The sequence below is a fragment of the Salvelinus alpinus genome, chromosome 9 (assembly GCF_045679555.1).
Source record: "Salvelinus alpinus chromosome 9, SLU_Salpinus.1, whole genome shotgun sequence".
NCBI classification, from domain to species: domain Eukaryota; kingdom Metazoa; phylum Chordata; class Actinopteri; order Salmoniformes; family Salmonidae; genus Salvelinus; species Salvelinus alpinus.
The window spans coordinates 3,390,105-3,417,592 of NC_092094.1; the positions used below are offsets into that span (position 1 = coordinate 3,390,105).

The 27,488-nt window shown below is 45.8% G+C and overlaps 1 protein-coding gene across 2 annotated transcripts; it reads left to right on the forward strand.

The window, feature by feature from the left end:
* The first annotated feature begins 136 nt into the window (after window positions 1-136).
* On the forward strand, window positions 137-20,166 carry LOC139584159 (ferritin, heavy subunit-like). 2 transcript variants are annotated; one of them, XM_071415693.1, is made up of 5 exons: window positions 137-268; window positions 4,010-4,115; window positions 10,955-11,101; window positions 14,948-15,073; window positions 18,873-20,166. In XM_071415693.1, exons 2-5 carry the CDS (start codon window positions 4,014-4,016, stop codon window positions 19,023-19,025), a joined length of 528 nt encoding a protein of 175 aa, XP_071271794.1. In that variant the 5' UTR covers window positions 137-268; window positions 4,010-4,013; the 3' UTR covers window positions 19,026-20,166. The 2 variants fall into 2 exon arrangements, with proteins under 2 accessions (XP_071271794.1, XP_071271793.1); XM_071415692.1 differs by lacking the exon at window positions 137-268 and adding an exon at window positions 566-779.
* Window positions 20,167-27,488: the final 7,322 nt, after the last annotated feature.

The window sequence follows — 27,488 nt, forward strand, 5'->3', positions numbered from 1 at the left end:
GACCCTCCGTTACATCTTGACGTGTCAGGTAACGTACAGCAGCATAAAGCAACTATTTCTGTCTTACAGCCTCTCTCCACCAGGTGTAGCACTTCTCTCATCCTTTAAAAACAAGAAATTAACAGTGACTGGGGAAAGGGGGGATACCTAGTCATTTTTTGCTCATCATTGCATGAGATCATCATTCTCAAAGCCGCTCTTTACTTCTAAGAACACTTTAGCACCGCCCTAAAAGCCCGATTCAAATTCGACACAAACCTTCAAATAGGTATGTAATGACACATTATATGAACTCTTTATAGTGTTTTATTTACATTTTAGAGGTGATAAGTTGGACAGATCGAGTGAAAAAAACAATTTTCCCACTCGACATCTGTCTTTCTCACTATAACGCATTAGCTTCGCTTCCCCACCCGCCATTTTTAAAAAGACCCGAAGGAGCTCATTGCCTTCTTGAATTATGCAGAAACGGGGCAGCGTGAAGGTCGGCATGAATTCTGTTGGAAAGGGGAGAAAATTGTGCTTTACAATGGTATTGAAATTACAGTTGATCTGGAAGTATTACGTTTTTTGGGGCGGTAAAATAAGGTCAATTGTACGGACCACGGCGATGTACGCGTTTACGTTACGCTGACTAGTACGTGACGCTGTCGTCCGTCAGAAACAACTGCCACCCAGTCAACACAGATTTATTTTTTATATATTTAACCTTTATTTGTCTGTGCAAGTGGATACCATCTGGAGGGAGTCGACCAGCAAGCGTTCGTACCGCTCCCGAGGTAGTTTACGTTGTTTATACTAGCGTTACCGTGATGATGGTAGCTGTATAATATTACCAGGCTGTATTCGTTGCTGTAGTTAACTTTACTCGTTAGCAACAATAACCTTGAGAGACCGTTTTATAAGCGCCTTGTCATGATCATGAGTAGCAGTACTTTAGCGAACTAAAGTTGTTAACATCGTTAAATATCCGAGTTGTTTCCCCCAAAACCATCGTTATTATTATTAGCTAACGACGTTGCACACTCGTAAACCCGTATTACCGGAATATTCAACAGCGTTTACGAAATATATTACCATCAACGGTGTTATCTTGTGATCAAGCCCATCAATGTTTTGTGATTTATTGGGTGTCGTAAAAAATGTTACCTAACGTTAACAATTAGCATGTTTGACATTTCAGTGGAAATACTAACGTTACTACGATCAGCTTTTTGTGATCGTGTCCCGTATTATCGGCATACGGTCCCCAGTTATTGACCACCTTACTAGTTTGTTCAATTACAAGATATGTCCGTTTTAATTTAGTTGAAAAAAGAGACGCCAACCTGGTATCCTAAGGGATTACTAGATAGTTGACTAGAGTAACGTTAGTTGGTCAGCCTTCCAGTAGAAATGACTTGCCTGTCCAACTTTACATTGCGTGGCCCGGTGCGGTTCTTCATCAACCTCTTCAGTGTTGTAACCAATTCATGTCTCATTTACTTTACAGATTCATCTTATGGTTTGAGAAAGTAGATTCGTTTTAATACAAAACATATAAATGAGTATGCTGGATATTAAATGGTGTGTGTGGTCTGTCGCGCAGTGATGGAGATGTGTCCACTCAGTCAAGTAGATCAGCTAGTGATAGTGGTGGAGCCAGCTCCTCCACTCAGTCAAGTAGGTCTGCTAGTGATAGTGGTGGAGCCAGCCACTCAGTCAAGTAGACCTGCTAGTGATACTGGTGGAGCCAGCTATCCACTCAGTCAAGTAGACCTGCTAGTGATAGTGGTGGAGCCAGCTCCTCCACTCAGTCAAGTAGGCCTGCTAGTGATAGTGGTGGAGACAGCTCCTCCACTCAGTCAAGTAGGCCTGCTAGTGATAGTGGTGGAGATGTATCCACTCAGTCAAGTAGGTCTACTAGTGGTAGTGGTGGAGCCAGCTCCTCCACACGTGGAGATGTATCCACTCAGTCAAGTAGGCCTGCTAGTGATAGTGGTGGAGACAGCTCCTCCACTCAGTCAAGTAGGCCTACTCCGCGACCCACAGCAACACAGTCTTCTATGGACCAGTTTATGCCAAACGTCTATGTCTGTATCAAAACAAGGCCAAATTGATATTGCATTGGCTAAAATGATTACCACCGATTTCCAGCCATTTTTGATCGTGGAGGACAGAGGTTTTAGAAATTATAGCAATAGTCTAAATCCAATGTACACTATTCCAAGCAGGAAAACACTTTCAAAATCACTTAGTCCACAGTCCAAAAAGCTACTGCAGTTTGCCTTACCACTGACTGCAGGACATCAAGGGTAACCACTTCTTACATGTCGGTTACATGTCACTTCATTGAAGATTTTTCGATGTCTAGTTGTCTTCTGGACTGCTTTGAGTTCAGCGACAGACACACACCTCAGAGAACTTGGCAGAGGAACTGTTGAGAGTGGCCAGAGAATGGCAAGTAGATGGAAAAGTGGTCTGTTGTGTTAGCGACAATACAGATAACATAACCAAAGCCATGAAAATGTTGAAATGGACCCATCATCCATGTCTTGCCCACACAATCAACCTTATTGTAAGAGATGCTCTGAAGGCGATGAAGCCCACTGTGGACAAAGTGAAAGCAGCTGTGGAATACTTCCACAGTAGCACAGTAGGTGCTGAAAAACTAAAGTCTACACAACGCTAGATGGGGATGCCTGAGCTGAGGACTAAACAACAACAAAAACATATATATATTTTTTTGAAGAGTCGTTTGGGAGCCAAAAGAGCTGACTCTTTTTGGTGAGCTGCGCTGAACGAGCTGTCCCACTGAAAAGAGCCAGAATGCCCATCACTAATCTGAAGAGATTTCACCCCATGTTTCCTGTAGCACCTCCCACAAGTTGGTTTGGCTTGATGGGCACTTCTTACGTACCACACGGTCAAGCTGCTCCCACAACAGCTCAATAGGGTTGAGATCCGGTGACTGTGCTGGTCACTCCATTATATACATAATACCAGCTGACTGCTTCTTCCCTAAATAGTTCTTGCTTAGTTTGGAGCTGTGCTTTGGGTCGTTGTCCTGTTGTAGGAGGAAATTGCCTCCAATTAAGTGTCATCCACAGGGTATGGCATGGCGTTGCAAAATGGAGTGATAGCCTTCCTTCTTCAAGATCCCTTTTACCCTGTACAAATCTCCCACTTTACCACCACCAAAGCACCCCCAGACCATCACATTGCCTCCACCATGCTTGACAGATGGCTTCAAGCACTCCTCAAGCATCTTTTCATTTTTCTGTGTCTCACGAATGTTCTTCTTTGTGTTTCAAACACCTCAAACTTAGATTTATCTGTCCATAACACTTTTTTTCCAATCTTCCTCTGTCCAGTGTCTGTGTTCTTTTGCCCGTCTTAATCTTTTCTTTGTATTGGCCAGTCTGAGATATGGCTTTTTCTTTGCAACTCTGCCTAGAAGGCCAGCATCCCGGAGTCGCCTCTTCACTGTTGACGTTGAGACTGGTGTTTTGCGGGTACTATTTAATGAAACTGCCAGTTGAGGACTTGTGAGGCGTCTGTTTCTCAAACTAGACACTCTAATGTACTTGTCCTCTTGCTCAGTTGTGCACCGGGGCCTCCCACTCCTCTTTCTATTCTGGTTAGAGCCAGTTTGCGCTGTTCTGTGAAGGGAGTAGGACACAACGTTGTACGAGATCTCACATGGAATAGCCTTAATTTCTCAGAACAAGAATAGACTGACGAGTTTCAGAAGAAAGATCTTTGTTTCTGGCCATTTTGAGCCTGTAATCGAACCCACAAATGCTGATGCTCCAGATACTCAACTAGTCTAAAGAAGGCCAGTTTTATTGCTTCTTTAATCAGAACAACAGTTTTCAGCTGTGCTAACATAATTGCAAAAGTGTTTTCTAATGATCAATTAGCCTTTTAAAATGATAAACTTGGATTAGCTAACACAACGTGCCATTGGAACACAGGAGTGATGGTTGCTGATAATTGTCTGTGTCTGTCTGCCTGTCTGTCTTTCCAGAACCATGACATCCCAGGTGCGACAGAACTTCCACCAGGAATGTGAGGCTGCCATCAACAAGCAGATCAATCTGGAACTGTATGCTTCTTATGTATACCTGTCTATGGTAAGTTATCCACGGGCTGGACCGTTACCTGTCTATGGTGACCAATAGTTGTCCACAGGCTGGACCGTTACCTGTCTATGGTGACCAATAGTTATCCACCGGCTGGACCGTTACCTGTCTATGGTGACCAATAGTTGTCCACCAGCTGGACCGTTACCTGTCTATGGTGACCAATAGTTATCCACCAGCTGGACCGTTACCTGTCTATGGTGACCAATAGTTATCCACCAGCTGGACCGTTACCTGTCTATGGTGACCAATAGTTGTCCACCAGCTGGACCGTTACCTGTCTATGGTGACCAATAGTTATCCACAGGCTGGACCGTTTCCTGTCTATGGTGACCAATAGTTATCCACCGGCTGGACCGTTACCTGTCTATGGTGACCAATAGTTGTCCACCAGCTGGACCGTTACCTGTCTATGGTGACCAATAGTTATCCACCATCTGGACCGTTACCTGTCTATGGTGAGTTATCCACCAGCTGGACCGTTACCTGTCTATGTTGACCAATAGTTATCCACCAGCTGGACCGTTACCTGTCTATGGTGACCAATAGTTATCCACCAGCTGGACCGTTACCTGTCTATGGTGAGTTATCCACCAGCTGGACCGTTACCTGTCTATGGTGACCAATAGTTATCCACCAGCTGGACCGTTACCTGTCTATGGTGACCAATAGTTATCCACCAGCTGGACCGTTACCTGTCTATGGTGACCAATAGTTATCCACCAGCTGGACCGTTACCTGTCTATGGTGACCAATAGTTATCCACCAGCTGGACCGTTACCTGTCTATGGTGACCAATAGTTATCCACCAGCTGGACCGTTACCTGTCTATGTTGACCAATAGTTGTCCACCAGCTGGACCGTTACCTGTCTATGGTGACCAATAGTTATCCACCAGCTGGACTGTTACCTGTCTATGTTGACCAATAGTTGTCCACCAGCTGGACCGTTACCTGTCTATGTTGACCAATAGTTGTCCACCAGCTGGACCGTTACCTGTCTATGGTGACCAATAGTTATCCACCAGCTGGACCGTTACCTGTCTATGGTGACCAATAGTTATTCACCAGCTGGACTGTTACCTGTCTATGTTGACCAATAGTTGTCCACCAGCTGGACTGTTACCTGTCTATGGTGACCAATAGTTATCCACCAGCTGGACCGTTACCTGTCTATGGTGACCAATATTTGTCCACCAGCTGGACTGTTACCTGTCTATGTTGACCAATAGTTGTCCACCAGCTGGACCGTTACCTGTCTATGGTGACCAATAGTTATCCACCATCTGGACCGTTACCTGTCTATGGTGAGTTATCCACCAGCTGGACCGTTACCTGTCTATGGTGACCAATAGTTATCCACCAGCTGGACCGTTACCTGTCTATGGTGACCAATAGTTATCCACCAGCTGGACCGTTACCTGTCTATGTTGACCAATAGTTATCCACCTGCTGGACCGTTACCTGTCTATGGTGACCAATAGTTATCCACCAGCTGGACCGTTACCTGTCTATGTTGACCAATAGTTGTCCACCAGCTGGACCGTTACCTGTCTATGGTGACCAATAGTTGTCCACCAGCTGGACTGTTACCTGTCTATGTTGACCAATAGTTGTCCACCAGCTGGACTGTTACCTGTCTATGGTGACCAATAGTTATCCACCGGCTGGACCGTTACCTGTCTATGGTGGCCAATAGTTGTCCACCAGCTGGACCGTTACCTGTCTATGGTGACCAATAGTTATCCACAGGCTGGACCGTTTCCTGTCTATGGTGACCAATAGTTATCCACCGGCTGGACCGTTACCTGTCTATGGTGACCAATAGTTGTCCACCAGCTGGACCGTTACCTGTCTATGGTGACCAATAGTTATCCACCATCTGGACCGTTACCTGTCTATGGTGAGTTATCCACCAGCTGGACCGTTACCTGTCTATGGTGACCAATAGTTATCCACCAGCTGGACCGTTACCTGTCTATGGTGACCAATAGTTGTCCACCAGCTGGACCGTTACCTGTCTATGGTGACCAATAGTTATCCACCATCTGGACCGTTACCTGTCTATGGTGAGTTATCCACCAGCTGGACCGTTACCTGTCTATGGTGACCAATAGTTGTCCACCAGCTGGACCGTTACCTGTCTATGGTGACCAATAGTTATCCACCAGCTGGACCGTTACCTGTCTATGTTGACCAATAGTTATCATCCAGCTGGACCGTTACCTGTCTATGGTGACCAATAGTTATCCACCGGCTGGACCTTTACCTGTCTATGTTGACCAATAGTTATCCACCAGCTGGACCGTTACCTGTCTATGGTGACCAATAGTTATCCATCAGCTGGACCGTTACCTGTCTATGTTGACCAAAAGTTGTCCACCAGCTGGACCGTTACCTGTCTATGGTGACCAATAGTTATCCATCAGCTGGACCGTTACCTGTCTATGTTGACCAATAGTTGTCCACCAGCTGGACCGTTACCTCTCTATGGTGAGTTATCCACCAGCTGGACCGTTACCTGTCTATGTTGACCAATAGTTATCCACCAGCTGGACCGTTACCTGTCTATGGTGACCAATAGTTGTCCACCAGCTGGACCGTTACCTGTCTATGGTGACCAATAGTTATCCACCAGCTGGACCGTTACCTGTCTATGGTGACCAATAGTTATCCACCAGCTGGACCGTTACCTGTCTATGGTGACCAATAGTTATCCACCAGCTGGACCGTTACCTGTCTATGGTGACCAATAGTTATCCACAGGCTGGACCGTTACCTGTCTATGGTGACCAATAGTTATCCACCAGCTGGACCGTTACCTGTCTATGTTGACCAATAGTTGTCCACCAGCTGGACCGTTACCTGTCTATGGTGACCAATAGTTATCCACCAGCTGGACCGTTACCTGTCTATGGTGACCAATAGTTGTCCACCAGCTGGACCGTTACCTGTCTATGTTGACCAATAGTTATCCACCGGCTGACCGTTACCTGTCTATGGTGACCAATAGTTGTCCACAGGCTGGACCGTTACCTGTCTATGGTGACCAATAGTTATCCACCAGCTGGACCGTTACCTGTCTATGGTGACCAATAGTTGTCCACCAGCTGGACCGTTACCTGTCTATGGTGACCAATAGTTATCCACCATCTGGACCGTTACCTGTCTATGGTGAGTTATCCACCAGCTGGACCGTTACCTGTCTATGGTGACCAATAGTTATCCACCAGCTGGACCGTTACCTGTCTATGGTGACCAATAGTTGTCCACCAGCTGGACCGTTACCTGTCTATGGTGACCAATAGTTATCCACCATCTGGACCGTTACCTGTCTATGGTGAGTTATCCACCAGCTGGACCGTTACCTGTCTATGGTGACCAATAGTTGTCCACCAGCTGGACCGTTACCTGTCTATGGTGACCAATAGTTATCCACCAGCTGGACCGTTACCTGTCTATGTTGACCAATAGTTATCATCCAGCTGGACCGTTACCTGTCTATGGTGACCAATAGTTATCCACCGGCTGGACCTTTACCTGTCTATGTTGACCAATAGTTATCCACCAGCTGGACCGTTACCTGTCTATGGTGACCAATAGTTATCCATCAGCTGGACCGTTACCTGTCTATGTTGACCAAAAGTTGTCCACCAGCTGGACCGTTACCTGTCTATGGTGACCAATAGTTATCCATCAGCTGGACCGTTACCTGTCTATGTTGACCAATAGTTGTCCACCAGCTGGACCGTTACCTCTCTATGGTGAGTTATCCACCAGCTGGACCGTTACCTGTCTATGTTGACCAATAGTTATCCACCAGCTGGACCGTTACCTGTCTATGGTGACCAATAGTTGTCCACCAGCTGGACCGTTACCTGTCTATGGTGACCAATAGTTATCCACCAGCTGGACCGTTACCTGTCTATGGTGACCAATAGTTATCCACCAGCTGGACCGTTACCTGTCTATGGTGACCAATAGTTATCCACCAGCTGGACCGTTACCTGTCTATGGTGACCAATAGTTATCCACAGGCTGGACCGTTACCTGTCTATGGTGACCAATAGTTATCCACCAGCTGGACCGTTACCTGTCTATGTTGACCAATAGTTGTCCACCAGCTGGACCGTTACCTGTCTATGGTGACCAATAGTTATCCACCAGCTGGACCGTTACCTGTCTATGGTGACCAATAGTTGTCCACCAGCTGGACCGTTACCTGTCTATGGTGACCAATAGTTATCCACCGGCTGACCTTTATGTCTATGTTGACCGTTACCCAGGCTGGACCGTTACCTGTCTATGGTGACCAATAGTTATCCACAGCTGACCTTACCTGTCTATGTGACCAATAGTTTCCACAGCTGGACCGTTACCTGTCTATGGTGACCAATAGTTGTCCACCAGGCTGGACCGTTACCTGTCTATGTGACCAATAGTTTCCACCAGCTGGACCGTTACCTGTCTATGGTGAGTTATCCACCAGCTGGACCGTTACCTGTCTATGTTGACCAATAGTTATCCACCAGCTGGACCGTTACCTGTCTATGGTGACCAATAGTTACCACCCGACCGTTACCATGTTATCCACCAGCTGGACCGTTACCTGTCTATGGTGACCAATAGTTATCCACCAGCTGGACCGTTACCTGTCTATGGTGACCAATAGTTATCCACCAGCTGGACCGTTACCTGTCTATGGTGACCAATAGTTATCCACCAGCTGGACCGTTACCTGTCTATGTTGACCAATAGTTATCCACCAGCTGGACCGTTACCTGTCTATGGTGACCAATAGTTGTCCACCAGCTGGACCGTTACCTGTCTATGTTGACCAATAGTTATCCACCGGCTGACCGTTACCTGTCTATGTTGACCAATAGTTGTCCACAGGCTGGACCGTTACCTGTCTATGGTGACCAATAGTTATCCACCAGCTGGACCGTTACCTGTCTATGTTGACCAATATTTATCCACCAGCTGGACCGTTACCTGTCTATGTTGAGACCAATAGTTATCCACCAGCTGGACCGTTACCTGTCTATGTTGACCAATAGTTATCCACCAGCTGGACCGTTACCTGTCTATGGTGACCAATAGTTATCCACCAGCTGGACCGTTACCTGTCTATGTTGAGACCAATAGTTGTCCACCAGCTGGACCGTTACCTGTCTATGGTGACCAATAGTTGTCCACCAGCTGGACCGTTACCTGTCTATGGTGACCAATAGTTATCCACCAGCTGGACCGTTACCTGTCTATGGTGACCAATAGTTATCCACCAGCTGGACCGTTACCTGTCTATGTTGACCAATAGTTGTCCACCAGCTGGACCGTTACCTGTCTATGGTGACCAATAGTTATCCACCAGCTGGACCGTTACCTGTCTATGGTGACCAATAGTTATCCATCAGCTGGACCGTTACCTGTCTATGTTGACCAATAGTTGTCCACCAGCTGGACCGTTACCTGTCTATGGTGACCAATAGTTATCCATCAGCTGGACCGTTACCTGTCTATGTTGACCAATAGTTGTCCACCAGCTGGACCGTTACCTCTCTATGGTGAGTTATCCACCAGCTGGACCGTTACCTGTCTATGGTGACCAATAGTTATCCACCAGCTGACCGTTACCTGTCTATGGTGACCAATAGTTGTCCACAGGCTGGACCGTTACCTGTCTATGGTGAGTTGTCCACCAGCTGGACCGTTACCTGTCTATGGTGACCAATAGTTATCCACCAGCTGGACCGTTACCTGTCTATGGTGACCAATAGTTATCCACCGGCTGGACCGTTACCTGTCTATGGTGACCAATAGTTATCCACAGGCTGGACCGTTACCTGTCTATGGTGACCAATAGTTATCCACAGGCTGGACCGTTACCTGTCTATGGTGACCAATAGTTATCCACCGGCTGGACCGTTACCTGTCTATGGTGACCAATAGTTATCCACCAGCTGGACCGTTACCTGTCTATGGTGACCAATAGTTATCCACAGGCTGGACCGTTACCTGTCTATGGTGACCAATAGTTATCCACCAGCTGGACCGTTACCTGTCTATGGTGACCAATAGTTATCCACCAGCTGGACCGTTACCTGTCTATGGCGACCAATAGTTGTCCACCAGCTGGACCGTTACCTGTCTATGGTGACCAATAGTTGTCCACAGGCTGGACCGTTACCTGTCTATGTTGACCAATAGTTATCCACCAGCTGGACCGTTACCTGTCTATGGTGACCAATAGTTATCCACCAGCTGGACCGTTACCTGTCTATGGTGACCAATAGTTATCCACCAGCTGGACCGTTACCTGTCTATGGTGACCAATAGTTATCCACCAGCTGGACCGTTACCTGTCTATGGTGACCAATAGTTATCCACCAGCTGGACCGTTACCTGTCTATGGTGACCAATAGTTGTCCACCAGCTGGACCGTTACCTGTCTATGTTGAGACCAATAGAGCTCTATGTCTCTAATTAATATATCTATGTCTGTTCTATTATGTAAACACAGTGAATATAGCTATGTATGTCCATAGTAAGACATTGCTGTGTGTTTCCCGTACCTAAATAGTGCCAAAAGAGAATGGGTTCAATTTCGGATGGGATCCCAAGTCAAATGAGAAATTGGATCAATTCTCATGTTTGTTCTTTTACATCTCTAGCACAGAGAGACATGAGTTAAATGAATTTAGACAGATCTATATCTAATAATGAACTATATTTACTAGAGAACATTTCATACAGGTAAACTACAACTCAAAAGTTTTTCAGGAACTTGTTCGTGACACTTCCACTTTTCCCTTGTACGTTTTTTTCTAGGGCTACTACTTTGACAGAGACGACAAATCCCTGCCCAACTTTTCCAAGTTCTTCCTGACTCAGTCCAAGGAGGAGAAGGAGCATGCTGAGAAACTGATGAGTCAACAGAACCAGAGAGGAGGACGCATCTTCCTCCAGGACATCAGGGTATAAATAAACACAACAGCACTACCGGAGGTTATGTTACTCTTATACAAGGCTTCATATCCATTCGACTAGGGGCCATTTTGCCTTCTATTGTCTGAACATCTAAGCCACATAATATATGCCACCAACAGGGTGTGTCGCCACCAACAGGGTGTGTCGCCTCTAACAGGGTGCGTCTACAGAATGTACTGTCAGGTGGAGAACTCCCTGGACCCCCTACAGAATGTACTGTCAGGTGGAGAACTCCCTGGACCCCCTACAGAATGTAATGTCAGGTGGAGAACTCCCTGGACCCCCTACAGAATGTAATGTCAGGTGGAGAACTCCCTGGACCCCCTACAGAATGTACTGTCAGGTAGAGAACTCCCTGGACCCCCTACAGAATGTACTGTCAGGTGGAGAACTCCCTGGACCCCCTACAGAATGTAATGTCAGGTAGAGAACTCCCTGGACCCCCTACAGAATGTAATGTCAGGTGGAGAACTCCCTGGACCCCCTACATAATGTAATGTCAGGTAGAGAACTCCCTGGACCCCCTACAGAATGTAATGTCAGGTAGAGAACTCCCTGGACCCCCTACAGAATGTAATGTCAGGTAGAGAACTCCCTGGACCCCCTACAGAATGTAATGTCAGGTGGAGAACTCCCTGGACCCCCTACAGAATGTAATGTCAGGTAGAGAACTCCCTGGACCCCCTACAGAATGTACTGTCAGGTAGAGAACTCCCTGGACCCCCTACAGAATGTACTGTCAGGTGGAGAACTCCCTGGACCCCCTACAGAATGTACTGTCAGGTGGAGAACTCCCTGGACCCCCTACAGAATGTAATGTCAGGTAGAGAACTCCCTGGACCCCCTACAGAATGTACTGTCAGGTAGAGAACTCCCTGGACCCCCTACAGAATGTAATGTCAGGTGGAGAACTCCCTGGACCCCCTACAGAATGTAATGTCAGGTGGAGAACTCCCTGGACCCCCTACAGAATGTAATGTCAGGTAGAGAACTCCCTGGACCCCCTACAGAATGTACTGTCAGGTAGAGAACTCCCTGGACCCCCTACAGAATGTACTGTCAGGTAGAGAACTCCCTGGACCCCCTACAGAATGTACTGTCAGGTGGAGAACTCCCTGGACCCCTTGCAGTTTGCTTTACAGGGTCAAGAGGGGTGATGGAGGACACCACTCTAACCCTTCTGTTTATTGACTTCTCGTCTGCCTTCAATACTATCCAGCCTCACGTACTAGCAGAGAAGCTCCTCTCCCACTCCAAGCTGGACCTGAGCTAGTGGACTTCCTTACCGACCGGTCCCAACAAGTGAATGGAGTCATGTCAAAGCAGCTCTCTCCTCTCCTGTGCAACTCTGCCCCACCTCCAGCCCCCCCCCCCTACAGCTCTCTCCTCTCCTGTACAACTCTGCTCCTCCTCCAGACCCCCCCCTACAGCTCTCTCCTCTCCTGTACAACTCTGCTCCTCCTCCAGCCCCCCCCCCCCCCAGCTCTCTCCTCTCCTGTACAACTCTGCTCCTCCTCCAGCCCCCCCCCCAGCTCTCTCCTCTCCTGTACAACTCTGCTCCTCCTCCAGACCCCCCCCCCCAGCTCTCTCCTCTCCTGTACAACTCTGCTCCTCCTCCAGCCCCCCCGCCCCCCAGCTCTCTCCTCTCCTGTACAACTCTGCTCCTCCTCCAGCCCCCCCCCCCCCAGCTCTCTCCTCTCCTGTACAACTCTGCTCCTCCTCCAGCCCCCCCCCCCAGCTCTCTCCTCTCCTGTACAACTCTGCTCCTCCTCCAGACCCCCCCTACAGCTCTCTCCTCTCCTGTACAACTCTGCTCCTCCTCCAGACCCCCCCCTACAGCTCTCTCCTCTCCTGTACAACTCTGCTCCTCCTCCAGCCCCCCCCCAGCTCTCTCCTCTCCTGTACAACTCTGCTCCTCCTCCAGACCCCCCCCCCCCAGCTTTCTCCTCTCCTGTACAACTCTGCTCCTCCTCCAGACCCCCCCCCCCCAGCTCTCTCCTCTCCTGTACAACTCTGCTCCTCCTCCAGACCCCCCCCTACAGCTCTCTCCTCTCCTGTACAACTCTGCTCCTCCTCCAGACCCCCCCCCCCAGCTCTCTCCTCTCCTGTACAACTCTGCTCCTCCTCCAGCCCCCCCCCCCCAGCTCTCTCCTCTCCTGTACAACTCTGCTCCTCCTCCAGACCCCCCCCCCCCAGCTCTCTCCTCTCCTGTACAACTCTGCTCCTCCTCCAGCCCCCCCCCCCAGCTCTCTCCTCTCCTGTACAACTCTGCTCCTCCTCCAGACCCCCCCCCCAGCTCTCTCCTCTCCTGTACAACTCTGCTCCTCCTCCAGACCCCCCCCCCAGCTCTCTCCTCTCCTGTACAACTCTGCTCCTCCTCCAGCCCCCCCCCCCAGCTCTCTCCTCTCCTGTACAACTCTGCTCCTCCTCCAGACCCCCCCCCCCCCCAGCTCTCTCCTCTCCTGTACAACTCTGCTCCTCCTCCAGACCCCCCCCTCCTCCTCCAGACCCCCCCCTACAGCTCTCTCCTCTCCTGTACAACTCTGCTCCTCCTCCAGACCCCCCCCTACAGCTCTCTCCTCTCCTGTACAACTCTGCTCCTCCTCCAGACCCCCCCCCCCCCAGCTCTCTCCTCTCCTGTACATAATCTATACACTAATGACCATGGCAGCGAATATGAAAACAGACAGTGCTGACTCTGTCCTCGTCAGCCTACTGCAGGATAGAGACTGAGAACATGGGCCTGTGGTAGAAGACTGTGTGTCATGGTGTGAGAACTGCTTCCTCCAACTGAATGTGTTGGTCCTAAGCTTTTAGAAGACAGCCACTGAGCCTCATACCCACTCTGGTCATCATGGGTAATGACAATGAGCTGGTCAGTACCTATAAGTATCTGGACAACAAGTTGGCCTTTTTAAGGAGAACACTGAACACCCTCTGTTAAAAGGGGACAGCAGCAACTCTAATTTCTGAGAAAGATTAACTCTTTTTTTTAAATGTCAGCAAAACAATGATGACACTGTTTTCCAGGAGTTTTATTGAATGCGTGTTGATGTTTGATGGTGGCCTGGTTTGGTCATCTTGTTGAGGAGCACCAACCGGTATCCTAGACTGTCCTGATCAAGCCTAAGACTGATTCAATGACTGCTCCTTTTGACTGATCTAAGACTGATTCAATGACTGCTCCTTTTGACTGATCTAAGACTGATTCAATGACTGCTCCTTTTGACTGATCTAAGACTGATTCAATGACTGCTCCTTTTGACTGATCTAAGACTGATTCAATGACTGCTCCTTTTGACTGATCTAAGACTGATTCAATGACTGATCTAAGACTGATTCAATGACTGCTCCTTTTGCCTGATCTAAGACTGATTCAATGACTGCTCCTTTTGCCTGATCTAAGACTGATTCAATGACTGCTCCTTTTGCCTGATCTAAGACTGATTCAATGACTGTTCCTTTTGCCTGATCTAAGACTGATTCAATGACTGCTCCTTTTGCCTGATCTAAGACTGATTCAATGACTGCTCCTTTTGCCTGATCTAAGACTGATTCAATGACTGCTCCTTTTGACTGATCTAAGACTGATTCAATGACTGATTCTAAGACTGCAACCGATCTCATTATGTATTTATCTTATTATCTGTTGTATGTTTGTCCTTGTTGTTAAGGCTGTATTTACTGTTGAACCCTGACTGCACAACACATTTCCTAATTGGGACAATAAAGAGATTGAGTGATTGGTTCAACATATTGCCACCATTTAATGGGCTCTGGCAGTTTGGTGCATGGATATTGATAATTGTGATCATCTTCTTCTTCTGTATGTAGAAACCTGACAGAGATGAGTGGGGCAGTGGGTTGGAGGCCTTGGAGTGTGCCCTACAGCTGGAGAAGAGTGTCAACCAGTCTCTACTGGACCTGCACAAAGTAGCCGTGCAGCACAATGACCCGCACGTGAGTTACAAACACAGTTCATGGGGACAGTTTCCAGGACACCAATTAAGCTTAGTCACAGACTAAAAAGAACTTTCAATTTTCAATTAAGATTCTCTTGTGAGCATGCATTTTTTTTTTTGCGTGGTTGGGGTCAATTCCATTTCAATTCCATTCAGAAAGTTAATAAAATTCAGATTCCACATTTCAAGTCAAATTGTATTTGTCACATGCGCCGAATACAACAGGTGTAGTAGACCTTACAGTGAAATGCTTACTTTTACAAGCCCTTAACAAACAATGCAGTTCAAGAAATGGAGTTAAGAAAATATTTACTAAATAAACAAAAGTAACACAATAAGATTACATAACAATAACGAGGCTATATACAGGGGGTACCGGAACCGAGTCAATGTGTGGGGGTACAGGTTAGTGGAGGTAATTTGTACATGTAGGTAGGGGAAAAGTAACAACAAGTAGCAGCAGTGTAAAAACGAAAGGGGGTCAATGTAAATAGTCTGGGTGGCCATTTGATTAATTGTTCAGCAGTCTTATGGCTTGGGGGTAGAAGCTGTTAAGGAGCCTTTTGGTCTGAGACTTGGCGCTCCGGTACCGCTTGCCGTGCGGTAGCAGAGAGAACAGTCTATGACTAGGGTGGCTGGAGTCTTTTAAACATTTTTGGACCTTCCTCTGACACCGCCTGGTATATAGGTCCTGGATTGCAGGAAGCTTGGCCCAGTGATGTATTGGGCCGTACGCACTACCCTCTGTAGCGCCATGCGGTGGGGTGCCGAGCAGTTACCATACCATGCGGTGATGCAACCGATCAGGATGCTCTCGATGGTGCAGCTGTAGAACTTTTTGAGGATCTGAGGACCCATGCCAAATCTTTTCAGTCTCCTGAGGAGGAAAAGGTTTTGTTGTGCCCTCTTCACAACTGTCTTGGTGTGTTTGGACCATGATAGTTCGTTGGTGATGTGGACACCAAGGAACTTGAAACTCTCGAACCGCTCCACTACAGCCCCGTCGATGTTAATGGGGGCCTGTTCTGCCCTCCTTTTCCTGTAGTCCACGATCAGGTCCTTTGTCTTGCTCGCATTGAGGGAGAGGTTGTAGCACCACACTGCCAGGTCTATAGGTTGTGCCTGGCCACGAAGTCGTGGGTGAACTGGAAGTACAGGAGGGGACTAAGCACACACCCCTGAGGGTCCCCGGTGTTGAGGATCAGCGTGGCAGATGTGTTGTTGCCTACCCTTACCACCTGGGGGTGGCCATTCAGGAAGTCCAGGATACAGATGCAGAGGAAGGTGTTTAGTCTCAGAGTCCTTAGCTTGATGAGCTTTGTGGGCACTGGTGTTGATCGCTGAGCTGTGGTCAATGAACAGCATTCTCACATAGGTGTTCCTTTTGTCCAGGTGGGAAAGGGCAGTGTGGAGTGCGATTGAAATTGCGTAATCTGTGGATCTGTTGGGGTGGTATGCGAATTGGAGTGGGTCTAGGGTTTCCAGGGATGATGTGAACCATGACCAGCCTTTGAAAGCACTTCATAGCTACCGACGTTGAGTGTTACGGGGCGGTAGTCATTTAGGCAGGTTACCTTTGCATTCTTTGGCACAGGGACTATAATGGTCTGCTTGAAACATGTAGGTATTAGACTTGATCAGGGAGATGTTGAAAATGTCAGTGAAGACACTTGCCACTTGGTCCCCGCATGCTCTGAGTACACGCCCTGGTAAGCCGTCAGGCCCCGCGGACTTGTGAATGTTGACCACATCGGCTACGGAAAGCGTGATCACAGTCGTCCGGAACAGCTGGTGCTCTCATGCATGCTTCCATTTAGCTCGTATTGTTGGCTCGCGTCAATGGGCAGCTCGCGGCTGGGTTTCCCTTTGTAGTCTGTAATAGTTTGCAAGCCCTGACACATCCGACAAGCATCAGAGCCGGTGCAGTAGGAGGAAATCTTAGTCCTGTATTGATGCTTTGCCTGTTTGATGGTTTGTTGGAGGGCATAGCAGGATTTCTGTTCGGATTAGTGTCCCACTCCTTGAAAGCGGCAGCTCTAGCCTTTAGCTGGATGCGGATGTTGCCTGTAATCCATGGCTTCTGGTTGGGATATGTACGTACGGTCACTGTGAGGATGAAGTCCTTGATGCACTTATTGATGAAGCCAATAATTGAGGTGGTGTACTCCTCACTGCCATTGGATGAATCCCGGAACATATTCCAGTCTGTGTTAGCAAAACAGTCCTGTTAGCATCCTCGTCATCTGACCACTTCCATATTGAGTGAGTCACTGGTACTTCCTGCTTTAGTTTTTGCTTGTAAGCAGGAATCAGGAGGATATAATTATGGTCAGATTTACCAAATGGAGGGTGAGGGAGAGTATTGTACGCGTCTCTGTGTGTGGAGTAAATGTGGTCTAGAGTTTTTTTTCCTCTGGTTGCATGTGACATGCTGGTAGAAATGAGGTAAAACAGATTTGTGTTTGCCTGCATTAAAGTCCCCGGCCACTAGGAGCGCCGCTTCTGGATGAGCGTTTTCTTGTTTGCTTATGGCGGAATACAGCTCGTTGAGTGCGGTCTTAGTGCCAGCATTGGTTTGGTGGTAAATAGACAGCTATGAAAAATATAGATGGAAACTCTCTTGGTAGAGTGTGTGGTCTACAGCTTATCATGAGGTACTCTACCTCAGGCGACCAATACCTCGAGACTTCTTTAATATTAGACATCGCGCACCAGCTGTTATTGACAAATAGACACACACCACCGCCCCTCGTCTTAACAGACGTAGCTGCTCTGTCCTGCCGATGCACGGAAAACCCAGCCGGCTCTATATTATCTGTGTCGTCGTTCAGCCACAACTCGGTGAAACATAAGATATTACAGTTTTTAATGTCCCATTGGCAGGAGAGTCTCGACCGCAGATCATCCAGTTTATTCTCCAGTGGTTGGCCAATAGAACCGATGGTAGTGGTGATTTACTCACTCGCCTCTGAATCCTCTCAAGGCACCTCGAACCTTCTCCCTCTGTATCTTCCGTCATTTCTTCACGCGAATGACTGGCATTTGGGCCTGGTCTACGGGAAGCAGTATATCCTTCTGTATTTGTCCAGTTCGAGGTGAGCAATTGCTGTTCTGATGTCCAGAGACAGTCATAAGAGACGGTAGCAGCAACTTTATGTACAAAATAAGTTACAAACAACGAAGAAAAAACAAACAAAATAGCACAGTTGGTTAGGAGCCCGTAAATCACCAGCCAATCCCCTGGCACCATTATATCTTTTCCTCATTGAAGAGAATGAAATTTCAGTGTACTTCCTTAATTGGCTGGAATTTAAATGGATTGGGTTAACCCTAACTCATTCCATTTAACCCTAACCCACTCCATTTAACCCTAACCCACTCCATTTAACCCTAACCCACTCCATTTAACCCTAACCCATTCCATTTAACCATAACTCATTCCATTTAACCCTAACCCACTCCATTTAACCCTAACCCATTCCCATAAATTACTTGTTGGTTATTACTGCATTGTCGGAACTAGAAGCACAAGCATTTCGCTACACTCGCATTAACATCTGCTAACCATGTGTATGTGACAAATAAAATTTGATTTGATTCCATTTAACCCTAACCCACTCCATTTAACCCTAACCCATTCCTAACCCACTCCATTTAACCCTAACCCATTCCATTTAACCCTAACCCTACTGTTTTATAGCCTGGAGCTTAATCTGTGTCAGGGAAAAACCCCGTGTCTGTTTAGAGATTTGATCCTTTTCCTAATGACCTTTAACAAGAACCTTTCGTCCCGTCAGATGTGTGACTTCATAGAGACCCACTATCTGGATGAGCAGGTCAAGTCTATCAAGGAGCTGAGTGACTGGGTCACCAACCTGCGTCGCATGGGTGCCCCTCAGAACGGCATGGCGGAGTACCTCTTCGACAAACACACCCTGGGCAAGGAGTAGCAGCTGAACAATCCCCTCCTTATACTAGGGTCGTGTTCATTAGGACACACAGTAGCAAAATACGTTGAAACAGAAAATGTCCATTTCTTATTGAATGAATTCAGATAGTAGTACCTCACAGTTTCAGCCCGTTTTGTGACGAATGAACACAACCCATTTTCCCGCCTGCTGGTCAATTTTTCATGTTTGGTCTGTCCTTACGACTGGTAATCTTCTAGTATCATAGATATGCTGGCTTAAAGACCAAAATGACCAGACGCCATTGCTCTATTTACATGACTGCTCTATATCGTGATTTACTGTTTCTATGATTTCCCGAGGCTGACTTCCAGTCTGTTTGTGCTATCATACCAACTCCTTGTCATTCAGTTTGGCTTGACAAAGACAGCACTGTCACGTCCTGACCTTAGTTCCTTGTTTATGTCTCTATTTTTGGTTTGGTCATTGCGTGAGTTGGGGTGGGCATTCTATGTCTGGTGTTCTATGTTGTCTATTTCTGTGTGTTTGGCCGGGTGTGGTTCTCAATCAGAGGCAGCTGTCTATCGTTGTCTCTGATTGAGAACCATACTTAGGTAGCCTTTTCCCACCTGTGTTTTGTGGGTAGTTGTTTTCTGTTTTTGTGTGTCTACACCAGATAGAACTGTTTCGTTTGTGCCGTTTTGATAATTTTTGTTCTAGTGTTCGGGTTTTAATAAAAATCATGGACACGTACCACGCTGCACCTTGGTCCTCACCTTCTTCCACCAACAGTCGTTACAAGCACAAACAGATCTGGGACCAGGCTATATTTTCCCTCTGTTTACCTACACTATGTGTCCGTTACAATTGATATGCGTTGCCAAAATTTAAGACTTAACTGGTTCCTAGAAAGATCTCATAGCTTGGTGGAGTTTAAAAGTGAGACTGTGGTGAGTAGAACCACGTAACTTTCGTTTTTTATTTCTCTAATGCTTTTCATAGTTAATTTGTGAAGCCAATATTGAGTGATTGTAAGAAAGATATTACTTAAAATACCCTTTTTCCATTCTATTTATGTCTACACAGTTCATTAATTGGCCATTTTAATGAAATGTCTATTTTTTTTATTTGGTCTGTGTCTTATCTATGTAAGGTGAAGTATGATGATAAACACTTGAATCACTGTGTGTGTTGACTGTTTCAGTAATACGAGGGTCAGATGTTCATTACATAAGCAAAACAAATGATTTATCCTTTTGTTTTGAAAGGTTCATATTTATTACAGAGCAAAACATCCTAAATAAGACTACTAGTCCAACTATACACAGTATCATTCAGGGCAAGACAATATATGTACATATATATTTTTTTAAATACAGTACTTCCTATTCATATGACCACTTGGCAATGTGTTGCACCCCTAGGGTTGCAAAATACTGGTAACTTTTCCCGAGTATTCTAGATATCCTGGTTCGGGGGGATCAGATCTGTATAGAATAGATATGAGGGGGGAGATCAGATCTGTAGTGTATAGAATAGATATGAGAGGGGATCAGATCTGTAGTGTATAGAATAGATATGAGAGGGGATCAGATCTGTAGTTTATAGAATAGATATGAGAGGGGATCAGATCTGTAGTTTATAGAATAGATATGAGAGGGGATCAGATCTGTAGTTTATAGAATAGATATGAGAGGGGATCAGATCTGTAGTGTATAGAATAGATATGAGAGGGGATCAGATCTGTAGTTTATAGAATAGATATGAGGGGGGGATCAGATCTGTAGTTTATAGAATAGATATGAGAGAGGATCAGATCTGTAGTGTATAGAATAGATATGAGAGGGGATCAGATCTGTATAGAATAGATATGAGAGGGGATCAGATCTGTAGTTTATAGAATAGATATGAGAGGGGATCAGATCTGTAGTGTATAGAATAGATATGAGGGGGGATCAGATCTGTATAGAATAGATATGAGGGGGGGATCAGATCTGTAGTGTATAGAATAGATATGAGAGGGGATCAGATCTGTAGTGTATAGAATAGATATGAGGGGGGATCAGATCTGTAGTGTATAGAATAGATATGAGGGGGGGATCAGATCTGTAGTGTATAGAATAGATATGAGGGGGGATCAGATCTGTAGTGTATAGAATAGATATGAGAGGGGATCAGATCTGTAGTGTATAGAATAGATATGAGGGGGGGATCAGATCTGTAGTGTATAGAATAGATATGAGGGGGATCAGATCTGTAGTGTATAGAATAGATATGAGAGGGGATCAGATCTGTATAGAATAGATATGAGAGAGGATCAGATATGTAGTGTATAGAATAGATATGAGAGGGGATCAGATCTGTATAGAATAGATATGAGAGGGGATCAGATCTGTAGTTTATAGAATAGATATGAGGGGATCAGATCTGTAGTGTATAGAATAGATATGAGGGGGGATCAGATCTGTAGTGTATAGAATAGATATGAGGGGGGGATCAGATCTGTAGTGTATAGAATAGATATGAGGGGGATCAGATTTGTAGTGTGTAGAATAGATATGAGGGGGATCAGATCTGTAGTGTATAGAATAGATATGAGGGGGGATCAGATCTGTATAGAATAGATATGAGGGGGGATCAGATCTGTAGTGTATAGAATAGATATGAAAGGGGATCAGATCTGTAGTTTATAGAATAGATATGAGAGGGGATCAGATCTGTATAGAATAGATATGAGGGGGGGATCAGATCTGTATAGAATAGATATGAGAGAGGATCAGATCTGTAGTGTATAGAATAGATATGAGGGGGGATCAGATCTGTAGTGTATAGAATAGATATGAGGGGGGATAGAATAGAATATATGAGGGGGGATCAGATCTGTATAGAATAGATATGAGAGGGGATCAGATCTGTATAGAATAGATATGAGGGGGGAGATCAGATCTGTAGTGTATAGAATAGATATGAGAGGGGATCAGATCTGTAGTGTATAGAATAGATATGAGAGGGGATCAGATCTGTATAGAATAGATATGAGGGGGGGATCAGATCTGTAGTGTATAGAATAGATATGAGGGGGGGATCAGATCTGTAGTGTATAGAATAGATATGAGGGGGGATCAGATCTGTAGTGTATAGAATAGATATGAGAGGGGATCAGATCTGTAGTGTATAGAATAGATATGATGGGGGATCAGATCTGTAGTTTATAGAATAGATATGAGGGGGATCAGATCTGTAGTGTATAGAATAGATATGAGGGGGGATCAGATCTGTAGTGTATAGAATAGATATGAGAGGGGATCAGATCTGTAGTTTATAGAATAGATATGAGAGGGGATCAGATCTGTAGTGTATAGAATAGATATGAGGGGGGATCAGATCTGTAGTGTATAGAATAGATATGAGAGGGGATCAGATCTGTAGTGTATAGAATAGATATGAGGGGGATCAGATTTGTAGTGTGTAGAATAGATATGAGGGGGATCAGATCTGTAGTGTATAGAATAGATATGAGGGGGGATCAGATCTGTATAGAATAGATATGAGGGGATCAGATCTGTAGTGTATAGAATAGATATGAGGGGGGGATCAGATCTGTAGTGTATAGAATAGATATGAGGGGGATCAGATTTGTAGTGTGTAGAATAGATATGAGGGGGATCAGATCTGTAGTGTATAGAATAGATATGAGGGGGGATCAGATCTGTATAGAATAGATATGAGAGGGGATCAGATCTGTAGTGTATAGAATAGATATGAGAGGGGATCAGATCTGTAGTGTATAGAATAGATATGAGGGGGGATCAGATCTGTAGTGTATAGAATAGATATGAGGGGGGATCAGATCTGTAGTGTGTAGAATAGATATGAGGGGGGATCAGATCTGTAGTGTATAGAATAGATATGAGGGGGATCAGATCTGTAGTGTATAGAATAGATATGAGGGGGGATCAGATCTGTAGTGTATAGAATAGATATGAGGGGGGATCAGATCTGTAGTGTGTGAATAGATATGAGGGGGATCAGATCTGTAGTGTTTAGAATAGATATGAAAGGGGATCAGATCTGTAGTGTGTAGAATAGATATGAGGGGGGATCAGATCTGTATAGAATAGATATGAGAGGGGATCAGATCTGTATAGAATAGATATGAGGGGGGATCAGATCTGTAGTGTATAGAATAGATATGAGGGGGGATCAGATCTGTAGTGTATAGAATAGATATGAGAGGGGATCAGATCTGTATAGAATAGATATGAGAGGGGATCAGATCTGTAGTGTATAGAATAGATATGAGGGGGGATCAGATCTGTAGTGTATAGAATAGATATGAGGGGATCAGATCTGTAGTGTATAGAATAGATATGAGAGTGGATCAGATCTGTAGTGTATAGAATAGATATGAGAGGGGATCAGATTAGATCAGATCTGTATAGAATAGATATGAGAGGGGATCAGATCTGTAGTGTATAGAATAGATATGAGGGGGGGATCAGATCTGTAGTGTATAGAATAGATATGAGGGGATCAGATCTGTAGTGTATAGAATAGATATGAGAGGGGATCAGATCTGTAGTGTATAGAATAGATATGAGGGGGGATCAGATCTGTAGTGGCTCCGTAGAGATAGCATCTCAGAGGTCCTGGAGTGGCCTAGCCAGTCTCCAGACCTGAACCCATATAGAATAGATCTTTGGGGGGAGCCGAGAGTCTGTATTGCCCAGCGACAGCTCCGAAACCTGAAGGATCTGGAGAAGGTCTGTATGGAGGAGTGGGCCAAAATCCCTGCTGCAGTGTGTGCAAACCTGGTCAAGAACTACAGGAAACATATGATCTCTGTAATTGCAAACTAAGGTTTCTGTACCAAATATTCAGTTCTGCTTTTCTGATGTATCAAATACTTATGTCATGCAATAAAATGCAAATTAATTACTTAAAAATCATACAATGTGATTTTCTGGATTTTTGTTTTAGATTCCTTCTCTCACAGTTGAAGTGTACCTATGATAAAAATTACAGACCTCTACATGCTTTGTAAGTAGGAAAACCTGCAAAATTGTCAGTGTATCAGATACTTGTTCTCCCCACTAGATATGAGAGGGGATCAGATCTAGATCAGATCTGTATAGAATAGATATGAGAGGGGGATCAGATCTGTATAGAATAGATATGAGGGGGTAGATCTAGATCAGATCTGTATAGAATAGATATGAGAGGGGATCAGATCTAGATCAGATCTGTATAGAATAGATATGAGAGGGGATCAGATCTGTAGTGTATAGAATAGATATGAGAGGGGATCAGATCTGTATAGAATAGATATGAGGGGGGATCAGATCTAGATCAGATCTGTATAGAATAGATATGAGGGGGGATCAGATCTAGATCAGATCTGTATAGAATAGATATGAGGGGGGGATCAGATCTGTAGTGTATAGAATAGATATGAGAGGGGATCAGATCTAGATCAGATCTGTATAGAATAGATATGAGAGGGGATCAGATCTAGATCAGATCTGTATAGAATAGATATGAGAGGGGATCAGATCTAGATCAGATCTGTATAGAATAGATATGAGAGGGGATCAGATCTAGATCAGATCTGTATAGAATAGATATGAGAGGGGATCAGATCTAGATCAGATCTGTATAGAATAGATATGAGAGGGGATCAGATCTAGATCAGATCTGTAGTGTATAGAATAGATATGAGAGGGGGATCAGATCTAGATCAGATCTGTATAGAATAGATATGAGAGGGGATCAGATCTAGATCAGATCTGTATAGAATAGATATGAGAGGGGATCAGATCTAGATCAGATCTGTATAGAATAGATATGAGAGGGGATCAGATCTGTAGTGTATAGAATAGATATGAGAGGGGATCAGATCTAGATCAGATCTGTATAGAATAGATATGAGGGGGGATCAGATCTAGATCAGTGTATAGAATAGATATGAGAGGGGATCAGATCTGTAGTGTATAGAATAGATATGAGAGGGGATCAGATCTAGATCAGATCTGTATAGAATAGATATGAGAGGGGGATCAGATCTGTGGTTGAGACCCAGATGGTTACTTGTTCCTTTTCTAGAGCTGCTGGACAAATCAACACCAGCCTTGGGTAAGAAACGGATGATTACGATATAGCAGAATCTAGGGTTGCATAATTCTCAGGTCACTGGGGTCTTCCACTGTCATTTTTCAACCTCTCCCTGACCCCAGTCTGGAATATCTACATGTTTCAAGCAGACCACGGTCACCTCTGGTTCCCAAGAACGCCAGAATAACCTGCCTACAACACTATCGGCATATATCAACATACAGCTGGCTGGTTATACGCTGCACCGGCAGGATAGAACAGCGGCGCCTGGTAAGACAAGGGGCGGAGGACTATGTCTTTTTGTAAATAACAGCTGGTGCACGATATCTAAGGAAGTCTCGAGCTATTGCTCGCCTGAGGTAGAGTATCTCATGATAAACTGTAGACCACACTATCTACCTAGAGAGTTTTCATCTGTATTCTTCGTAGCTGTTTACATACCACCACAGTCAGAGGCACTAAGACAGCATTGAATGAGCTGTATTCCGCCGTAAGCAAACAAGAAAACGCTCACCAAGAGGTGGCGCTCCTAGTAGCCGGGGACGTTAATGCAGGGAAATTTAAAACCATTTTACCAAATTTCTATCAGCATGTTAAATGTGCAACCAGAGGAAAAAACTCTGGACCACCTTTGCTCCACACACAGAGACGCATACAAACTCTCCCTCACCCTCCATTTGGCAAATCTGACCATAATTCCATCCTCCTGATTCCTGCTTACAGGCAAAAATAAAAGCAGGAAGCACCAGTGACTAGATCAATAAAGAAGTGGTCAGATGAAGCAGATGCTACAGGACTGTTTTGCTAGCACAGACTGGAATATGTTCCGGGATTCCTCCAATGGCATTGAGGAGTGCACCACATCAATAAGTGCATCGATGACGTCGTCCCCACAGTGACCGTACATACCCCAACCAGAAGCCATGGATTACATGCAACATCCGCACTGAGCTAAAGGCTAGAGCTGCCGCTTTCAAGGAGCAGGACTCTAACCCTGAAGCTTATAAGAAATCCCGCAATGCCCTCTGACGAACCATCAAACAGGCAAAGCATCAATACAGGACTAAGATTGAATCATACTATACCAGCTCTGACGCTCGTCAGATGTGGCAGGGTTTGCAAACCATTACAGACTACGAAAGGAAGCACAGCCGAGAGCTGCCCAGTGACATGAGCCTACAGGACGAGCTAAACTACTTCTATGCTCGCTTTGAGGCAAATGACACAAACATGCATGAGATCACCAGCTGTTCTGGAAGACTGATCACGCTCTCCGCAGCCGATGTGAGTAAGACCTTTAAACAGGTCAACATTCACAAGGCCGCAGGGCCAGATGGATTACCAGGACGTGTACTGCGAACATGCGCTGACCAACAGGTAAGTGTCTTCACTGACATTTTCAATCTCTCCCTGTCCAAGTCTGTAATACCAACATGTTTTAAGCAGACCACCATAGTGCCTGTGCCCAAGAACACTAAGGTAACCTGCCTAAATTACTACCGACCCGTAGCATTCACGTCTGTAGCCATGAAGTGCTTTGAAAGGCTGGTCATAGCTCACATCAACACCATCATCCCAGAAACCCTGGAACCATTCCTATTTGCATACCGCCCCAACAGATCCACAGATGGCACAATCTCTATTACACTCAACACTGCCCTTTCCCACCTGGACAAAAGGAACACCTACAGTATGTGAGAATGCTGTTCATTGACTACAGCTCAGCGTTCAACACCATAGCTCCTGTCAAGCTCCTCTCTAAGCTCATCTCATCTAAACTACATCTCTAAGGACCCTGAACATCTTCCTCTGCAACTGGATTTCCTGACGGGCTGCCCCCGAGTGGTGAGGGTAGGCAACGACACATCCGCCACGTTGACCCTCACACCCCTCGGGTGTGTGCTTAATCTCCTCCTGTACTCCCTGCTCACCCACGACTGCGTGGCCACATACGACTCCAACACCAATCGTTAAGTTTGCTGACGACGCGACGGTAAGACAGCATACAGGGAGGTCAGAGACCTGGCAGTGTGGTGCCAGGACAACAACCTCCGTCAACATGGGCAAGACAAAAGGAGCTGATGGTGGACTACAGGAAACGGAGGGCCGAGAACGTTCCACATAGACAGCGCTGTAGCGGAGCAGGTTGAGAGCTTCAAGTTTCTTTGTAACAACGTCACTGAGGAATTATCATGGTCCACACACACCAAGACAGTTGTGAAGAGGGCACAACAACACCTATTCCCCCTCAGTCATCTGAAAAGATTTGACATGGGTCCTCAGATCCTCAAAAGGTTAGACAGCTACACCATCGAGAGCATCCTGACTGGTTGCGTCACCGCTTGGTATAGCAACTGCTCGGCAACCGACCGCAAGGCGCTACAAAGGGTAGTG

Excerpts from the sequence above, each read along its gene's own strand:
- LOC139584159 (XM_071415693.1), top strand. The coding sequence starts at position 4,014 with ATGACATCCCAGGTGCGACAGAACTTCCACCAGGAATGTGAGGCTGCC. Across the intron at positions 11,102-14,947 it reads TCTTCCTCCAGGACATCAGG|AAACCTGACAGAGATGAGTG; the intron begins GTATAAATAAAC and ends TTCTGTATGTAG. Across the intron at positions 15,074-18,872 it reads TGCAGCACAATGACCCGCAC|ATGTGTGACTTCATAGAGAC; the intron begins GTGAGTTACAAA and ends TCGTCCCGTCAG.